Source organism: Setaria viridis, chromosome 9, assembly GCF_005286985.2.
Source record: "Setaria viridis chromosome 9, Setaria_viridis_v4.0, whole genome shotgun sequence".
Classification (NCBI taxonomy): domain Eukaryota; kingdom Viridiplantae; phylum Streptophyta; class Magnoliopsida; order Poales; family Poaceae; genus Setaria; species Setaria viridis.
Genome location: NC_048271.2, coordinates 33,963,759 through 33,972,821, shown reverse-complemented (window position 1 = coordinate 33,972,821; position 9,063 = coordinate 33,963,759). Strand labels below are relative to the sequence as shown.

Genomic DNA, 9,063 nt, shown 5'->3' with positions numbered 1-9,063 from the left:
CTACGTCCTGTCTGAGGTGTTGTATATTGCGTCCTGCGCTTGGGTATTGTGTAGCCTGATTGTTGGCTATTAATGATAGTTCTGAGCTGCTGATCTAGGTACCCCTACCCTCCTTTATATACTCGGGGGGTAGAATTACTAGTCAGTTAGAAGGAAGGAGTCCTTGTAGGATTACATGGTATGAGTCCTATTAGGATTACGGGGTAATCTTAGTAGAAATCCGTCTTCTTCCTTCCTCGCGGGTACTGGGGATCTATCCCCGGTAGATGTTTGATGGGAAATTCTTCGACGAAACATTAAAAATTACCTAGTGCAACATTAGCGATCATAGTCTGCAACATGATAAAATAATATGTAAAAATGACTACGTCGTTCGACTCTAGGATAGAAAATTCCCGCCGTAACATGAACACTATGTTTCATGCAACATTCATTGCGAAACATGCAAAAATAATAGTTGCAATATTGATGCTGAAATATTGCATCCGATTTTTTTAAGATTTCGGACGTTTACTGTGTAACATTACCGTATACTTTTTCGTAAACTTTTTCGAAATTGGAAAGTCGGAGAATTGGAAAAAAAAACAAACGGCGTGATCATATACGCCTCCGGAAAATCAGAACGGGAACGCTCGAATCCTCTTGGCCTACCAAAGTCCGTGTCAACTTGTTCTTCTCAAACTATCAAAACGCGACCCTGCATCTAAGTTCCAACAAGACAAGATCTAGCTTGCAGGCATCGAACGCTATGCAGACCCGGCGCCGCGCCCGCCTCTCTTCCCGGCCCTACTCTGCCGTCGCGGCCGCGGAGCCATGCCCCAGGGGATGGCTGGCCGTCCGGCGCAGCAGGCCGTCCAAGCGTGCGCGGCGGGTGGTCACGACGATCCCGCAAGGCGACGGGGACGACGACGGCACGCCGCTCACGGACGAGATCCTGGTCGGCATCTTCGCTGGCCTGCCGGATTTCTCCGACCTCGTCCGCTGCGCGGCCACCTGCAGGCGGTGGTGCCGCCTGGTGTCCGGCGAGGCCGCCTTCATCTGCCGCGCCAAACGCTGCTGGACGCCGCCGTCGCCGCTCATCCGCAGCCTCGCCCTCGGCTTCTTCTACTCACCCCGCCACGGTGCCGCGCCGCGCTTCGCCGCCACTGCGTCCGCCTCGCGCCGGCTCGGCCTCCGGCAGCCGTCGCTGAACGCGCTCATCCAGGGCCTGGATGACGGGCTCTTCGACGCGTCCCGACTCGTCGCCTCCCGGAACGGCCTCCTCGTCGTCGAGCTCCAGCGCCGGAAGCGCGAGCGGGCCCTGAAGCTCTGCGTCTGCAACCCCATGACCGGCGAGGTGACCGTCCTGCCGCCCCTCGGAGGCAAGGAGATCGTCAGCCCCTTCGCTTGCACCGTCCTCACCGCAGACGACTACTACAACAACGACGACAAAAGTCCCGTCAGCGTCGTCTGCGAACCACCTAGCTCACCGTCCTCTTACCACCTACTCCTCGTGTACGCCCGGCGAGGCTTTACGGCATGCCGGACCTACGTGTCCGACGGCTGCCGCTGGGGCCCGGAGGCGAAGGTGCGGGACGCTGCTCCTCTGGGGAAGAAGGCGATGGCATCAATGACGGGCACGGGCGCCGTCGTGGTCCGCAACGTGGCTTACTGGCACGTGAAGAACATTGCCTTCGGGGTGCGCCTCGACACGCTGCGCGCAGAGCACGTGGGCATGCCCGTGTCCGGGCACGACCCCGCCGGGAACACCCTGCTGGGCGTCTCGCCGGACGGGCGGCTGCGCGTCGTCCAGGTCGTGGAATCAATGTGCGCGACCCCGGCGACGGTCAAGCGGAGGGTCGCCATTAACGTGGACACGCGGAGGGCCACCGGCAAGGAATGGGATCTCGAGGTGATCGAGGTGGTGGGGCGGTTCCTGCCGGCCGAGACGACGTGGTTGCGGCTGCGGTGGATGTGCGAGAAGAGCGGGGTCGTCTTCTTCACCGCCGGGTGCGGCGACTTGAGGAAGGACGTGTACGCAATGAGCCTGGACAAGCAAGAGGTTGAGAAGGTGGCGAGCCACCACGATGGCGGCGGCGGGATTCCGTCGTCGTGGGCTGATTTGCGTGGGTACGAGATGGACCGGACGTCGTACCTGTCCTCGCTCGTCATGGACGAGGACGACCCATAATGTCTCTACATTTTTGATGCGTTTGGATTGGTTCTAGCTCATTCTAAAATGGCGCTGTCTTTAGCTTTAATTTAAGGAAAAAGTAGCATTTTTTGTGGAGCTAAGACTTTTAGAAAAACAATTTCTCAGTTATGGATAATCTTAGGGCAAGTATGTTACTACACGTCAGCGGTCTCATAAATCATCTCATGCGGTGCCACGTAGGATTTTTGATGATGTGGAGGAGAGAGAAAGAGGTCGTTGCTTCGCGAAACAACCACCTCATGAGCTAAATTATAGGACTACGAGACAACTTAACAACCATTGTACGCGTTATTGTTTCCATGCAACTCATAGTATTTTATTTTTCTTATGCACAAATTAAAAAATTATATACCACTACCAGACAACTTATAGGACAACCCATTGTATAGGTTGCCTATTAAATCGTTTCAAGATTACGTGTCAATGCATGAGGCCGTCTATTAGACGACACCAATGTACCTGCTCTTAGAGATGATAAATATCTGGAGAGGGAGAAGAATGACTTCTCCCTTTTTCTAGCGTAGACCGTTTTGGGCTTCTTGGAGGTGTTTTGGATAAACCCGTTTTCCTTTGAACTTTTTGACAGAGCTTAGACTTCATCGGAAGCCAGTGGAGAAGCCATGTCAAACAGGTTCTTCGAGTGAGTTTTATACTTGTGACATGTCACTTAATTGTCACGTAAACGCTTGAATCCTATTCCGAAGCCTATGCAGAATTACTGCATCTGGTGCGCCCGCGAAGCATCCGACGGTGTGCATCTGCCGAGTGCACGAGAGCAGAGAAGGTTGGAGAGCACTGGATCTTCTCTCTGCCACCTGACACGGTTGCTTCCTACCCACTGGAAGGATGATTAGCTGACCCAGATGGACGTAAATTACAAGTGACATATTTTCAATAATTAATATGTTCACAAAATTTGGAGAATTAATCATCGTGCAACCTATTTGTTTCCGAAGTTCAAAACAAGGTAACAGTAGTCACTGAAGTAGAACAAAAACAGCTCGGAAGCTTCGTTCTCCGACTCGATTTATATGCTCCTGCTCCGTAAGCGATTCGGTTCGTATTGTATTATATTTGCAGCCGAGCACTGTCCCTACTCAGACTTTTGTGCAAAGCACACCCTGACCCTGGTGAAAAAAAATATATCTCCGAGACGCGATCATCCAACGTGTGAGGATCCAACACCAATTGACTCATCGCACATAAGAAACCGATGGCGTCAAACAAACGCCGCCAAGTTACCTTATTCACGCTGGGCCGCTGGCCGTGAAGGCGCCCCAACCACCATCGCCTCTTCCACCGGCGCAGACGCTCCCGCTGGAAATCCTGCTGGACATCACGGCGCGCTCGGACGCCACCACCCTCGTCCGGTGCGCCGCCACGTGCAAGCTCCTCCACCGCGAGATCCTCACCCTGGACTTCCTCAGCCACGTCTGCAGCGCGCACCCGGGGCTCCTGCCGACCAGGCTCCACAGCTACCTCGACATGACCTTCTGCCTGGCGGAGCGCACAGCTGCTGCTGCGTCGTCGCCGCCCTCCGCCGAGAAGTCGAAGCGCCTCGCCGGGTTCGTGTCCCGCAGTTCCTGGTCGTGGGCAGCTCTTTCTACGCGATGGCAGGATGAGGAGGCCGACAGGCTGGAGCACGATTGGAGACATGCCTTGAAAACCTTCTGCATTAACTCGCACATTTTTGGTTAGCGAGTCAGCAGGTGACGCTTAGGCTAGTCCCAGTGCAGAGTTTCATAGGAGTTTCATGCACATTAATTGCCTACCACGTCAGCTTTTGTGATGATGTGGCAAGAAATTGAAGAGGAGAGAGATAGTACCAGTTTCATCCAGATGAAACGAGGTACGCACCGTTACCCAGGCACTCGAGCCCCTCGGTACGCGCACGACACCGCACTGGGGCGTCTTCGTTTCCTCCGCCGGATCCGGTGCGTCACCGAAGAAAATCCTCCGCCGGCGCGCTCCTGCCCGCGCCTCCTGCGCGCTCCCGCCCGTGCCAGCACCGACGATGGCAACTCGGGAGAAGAGGAAGTGGAAGGAGCCACCACCGCCATCACCAGCGCCGCCGTCGATTCCTTCTGGGCCGTCGCCGGCTCCTGCTGCTGGGCAGCCGCCGCCTCCTCCAGGATTCACTCCCGGATTCAGAAATCCCTGGTAAGATCTCGTAGATCTCGTCCTGGTGCTGCAGTGACTGCACGTAGTTGATGATCTCGTCAAGCATCAGGGCCTTCCCCATGATCTGGTCCGCTGCACATTATATAATCGATTAATTAACCAACTCCCCGTAGGGTTAGATTAATCAACTACTATTAGGCTGAACTGAAGATTTTAACAAATAAGAAGGATGAAGACTGACATTATATTATCACATCACAGGAATTAAAAAAGTGGCTTTTGTACAAAGCTGTTCAGAACTTATAGAGCTAATTCACTTTCAGTGATAAAAGTGTACGACAGTCCAGCATCTTGCAGCTCTTCCAAATAGTAGATTGTACAACTTCAAATTATCAGGCTAAGTAATTCATAGGATATATAAATGTATAGGCTGGTTGCAAATAGCCAACGGAAACAACAATGGAGCATGATATCACTTACCCTTCTGCTGTAGTCTCACGCTTGTGCTCTAGTAAGCCAGCATTGTTTACCTAGATGAAAAATTATCTAGCTATAGTTTTATTCAATCATTTGGTTAATCCAATTTAGATAAACTTTTACAGAATTAACATGAAAACTTAAAGTGGTAGGGAAAGAAGCAAAAGCTATAGTTTGGTTGAAACAGCACTACTCGCAAGGACATGGAGTGGTTTATCCATTAAAGTGAACTTTGTTGCAAATGATTTGAACCTCTCTCCTTGTTACGACAGAGCATATATTCAGCAAATGTCTGAGACAGATCTCGGATGCTTCACCTGCTACATTTCGAACTTAGTGATGAACACTTGGAATGAGAAAATATCCTCTCTTGCTTCCATGTTAATTGGGATGCTGTTTTTCTCCTGCATTGTGATGCATCATATAGCTTGTTTGTTTTTCTCCTGCATTGTGATGCATCATTGTGCTATTCTGAAAGAACCATCTTGTTAATTAGCCTTATGGAAAAATTTAGTTGTCTAGCAAAGGAATGCTGACTTGTATTTATTGGATTATCTGAAAACAAAAGAAGCATGTCTCTGATCCTTCATGTATTTATGTTTCAGGGCAGGTTATGCAAATATGTTACAACAACCACCATTTGCTGCACCGGACCACAATTTCCATCTCGTTGGGCTTACTAATAACTTTGTACCAATTTCTCCATCGCCGCCACCACCGGCACAAGAACAATCCACACCTCAAGTCTCCATTGACATTGATGGCGACTCCGGTGTCGAGACAAGTAGGACAACAAAGAGAAGGCATTGGTCGCATGAAGAGGAAGTTCGATTGGTAATAGTCTCATTCTTACTGTTCTAATTGCTTGTTGTAGGCGAGTAGGACAGCAAAGAGAAGTTCCTTTTCATAATTAGTTCTGATTTCTTGTTGTAGGCGAGTGCGTGGCTGAACAATTCTAATGACCCAATAAGAGCGAATGACAAGAAATACAATAGTTTTTGGAATGATATCGCTGAAGAGTTCAACAAGAACGCAGCACCAGGTCGTGAAAGGGACACAAATCAACTGAAGATTCATTGGTCACGCTTGAAGACAGTTATCGCTGACTTCAATGGATGTTGGACTAAGGTCAATAGAGTTCACAAAAGTGGGGCATCTGATGATCAGATGATGGATGAGGCACTTGCACTGTATACAGAACGATACAAGAAGCCTTTCACTTTGATCCATTGGTGGAGGACTCTCAAGAATGAACCTAAATGGTGTGCACATGTTGCCCAATTGGAGAAAGAAAAGAATGAATCACAACCTCCCATTGATATTGATGATGACATACAGACCGAGCGTCCAATTGGGAGAGATGCAGCCAAGGCAAGCGGAAGACGCAATAGCAAGCGCAAGACGGAAGAGGTGATTGAAGGATTTGCAATCTTAGGAGGTAATGTAGACAAGATAGTTGCGGTTACTCAAGAGCGTGCGAAGACAACAGAGGCACATCTTGAAATCTCAAGGATGAGACTGAAGGCAGCACAAGAGGAAAAGGAAGCAAAAATGCTTCAAGTCTATGATTCATTGCTTCACCAAGACACTAGTCAGATGACAGAAGAATCAAAGGCTAGAAGAGAGAAGACACTGGCGATGATGGAGAAGAAACTTTTCAGTAACAATGAAGTGTGAAGTGTTTTTGTTCTTGATCAATATGTGACCAATGCTATTGTTTTGACTAATACTTGTGTATCCCTATTTTTTATTTTGTTATTGAGCAATCTGTTAATGTGGTGATTTATGCAGCAACCATGGGAGTCTTTAATCTGTGACCAATGCTGTTTTTAAACTGTGGTGATTTCTGAATATCAGTACCAATGTTGTTTTTATTCAGTGTGAATGAGTGTTGTTTATAGTGTGAATGCATGATTTATGTGAATGCTGAACTGATGGCTGTATGTGTGTATGCTAGTGTGAATGCTGAACTGATAGTGTGAATGCTGAATTGGACTGATAGGTATGAAACGACAGCTAGTGTGAATGCTGAACTGGACTGATAGGTATGAAACGGCAGCAAAGCTGCTACCTATATATGCAGCCCTGATGGTACACCAACGTAGTACATTTGTGCCACTTTATATATGGAGCAACAGGATGATTCTTTCTCTGCCGACCACTCTCCAGACCCAACAAGCAACCTCTCTGATGATTGGGATGACTTCCTCGCCGAGGAGGAAATTATTGATGATGTCATCGATGAGGTAACTCAATTTCTTAAGTCAAGTTTAGAAGATCTCCAAGAAGCCGCATATGATCCTCGAAGTGGTCTGAGGAAGTACATCAGAAGGCCAAGGGAGCAGTACCATCAGCATTTGGTTGATGATTATTTCTCAGATAACCCTCTATACCCAGCAAATTTTTTTCGACGGAGATTTCGTATGTCCAGGCCACTCTTTCTACGCATCGTTGATGAGTTAGGCAAGTGGTCCGATTATTTCACTACAAAGGTGGATGCTCTTAATCGTCAAGGCCTAACACCACTGCAGAAATGCACAGCGGCAATTCGTCAATTGGCTAATGGTAGTGCTGCAGATCATCTAGATGAATATTTAAAACTTGGAGAAAGTACTGCATTAGAGGCGATGAAGATGTTTGTCCAAGGTGTTATCGAAATTTTTGGTGGACACTATTTGAGGCGCCCTACTGTGGAAGATGCTGAGCGTTTGCTTAAAATTGGTGAGAGTCGAGGTTTTCCTGGCATGTTCGGGAGTATTGACTGTATGCATTGGCATTGGGAGAGATGTCCCAATGCATGGAAGGGCCAATTCACTCGGGGCGATCAAAAAGTTCCAACCATAATACTTGAGGCTGTAGCTTCTCATGATCTTTGGATTTGGCATGCATTCTTTGGAGTTGCTGGTTCTAATAATGATATCAATGTTCTAAACCAGTCAACTCTATTTATTGACGAGCTAAAGGGGCATGCTCCTCGGGTGCACTACATGGTCAACGGAAATCAGTATAACACCGGTTATTATCTTGCTGATGGAATATACCCTGAATGGGCTGTGTTTGTGAAGTCAATATCCTTGCCCATCACCGAGAAGGACAAGTTATTTGCACAGGAACAAGAATCCAAGAGAAAGGATATTGAACGAGCTTTTGGTGTCTTGCGACATCGATTTTGCATTTTGAAGCGACCAGCTCGTCTATATGATCGAGGAGAACTTGAGAAAGTTATCCGAGCGTGCATCATACTTCACAATATGATAGTCGAAGATGAAAAAACAGAAGAGAATATTGAAGAGAATCTTGATTTGAATGAAACTCCAAGTACAACGACTGTTGAAGCACCAGCATTCTCCCCTGAAGATTACGTCTCGTTTGACAGAATACTAGAGAATGATGCTGATATTTGAGATACCTCAACCCATAAACAACTTAAGAAAGATTTGATTGAGCATATCTGGCGAAGGTCAAGGTCCCGCCCAAACATATCTTGAGTTCGGTTACAATATATGTAATTTATTTAATATATGTGATCCAATTTATCACGTATGATATAAGTTATTTTTAAATACTTTTGGTTGATATTTAAATTTCACTATGTTGCTAGATCCTTCATGTGTAACATATTTCAAGTAACAAATACAAGTGGCTACATAATCACATGGAACACTTGATCACAACCGCATTCAACTAATAAATGCTGAGGACAGCCTATGAAACTGTGTATTGAAACTGTGCACTGGGACTCCCTATTTCATTCACAAGAACACACCTCATGGGATGATGTGGCATCCTTGGAAACAGTGCAATGAAACCTTGCACTGGGACTAGCCTTATACTTTTGCTGTGTATATGTAGATGTTGTAGTATGCAAACGCATGCTTTGACCAAAATGCCATCATTATTTTGACTGAAAATTTTAGGGAAAAGTTCTATTTTCATCCTCCAACTATAGCATAAGTCTAATTTTCAACCCACGACTACAAAACCGGACAGATAGACCATCCAACTGTCAATCGGGCAAATTTGGCCATTTGGGTGGTTTTGTAATTTTCTAAACATTTTAAAAATATTAATTTAATAAAAAAATTATAACTAATTCATTTTAAATTAAAAAAATATGAAATTGGTACCAAAAGTTTTCTAAAAATGTAGGCTACATATTTTTAGTACTATATTGGGAGTAGTTTACATCATATTTGTTACTATTCCTAGTGTCTTATTGCTCATAATAAATCACAAGGAACATGAACAACTAAGATTCAAATAATGCCATA

At 46.8% G+C, this 9,063-nt stretch overlaps 2 protein-coding genes across 2 annotated transcripts; both read left to right on the top strand.

Annotated features, from left to right (window-relative positions):
- Window positions 1-621: 621 nt before the first annotated feature.
- LOC140221420 (uncharacterized) lies at window positions 622-2,219 on the top strand. Its single transcript, XM_072291013.1, has one exon. The coding sequence runs from the start codon at window positions 749-751 to the stop codon at window positions 2,168-2,170; it is 1,422 nt and encodes a 473-aa protein (XP_072147114.1). The 5' UTR covers window positions 622-748; the 3' UTR covers window positions 2,171-2,219.
- A 4,996-nt stretch (window positions 2,220-7,215) lies between these two features.
- On the top strand, window positions 7,216-8,196 carry LOC117837603 (protein ALP1-like). Its single transcript, XM_034717320.2, has one exon. It carries the CDS (start codon window positions 7,216-7,218, stop codon window positions 8,194-8,196), a length of 981 nt encoding a protein of 326 aa, XP_034573211.1.
- The last annotated feature ends 867 nt before the right edge of the window (window positions 8,197-9,063 follow it).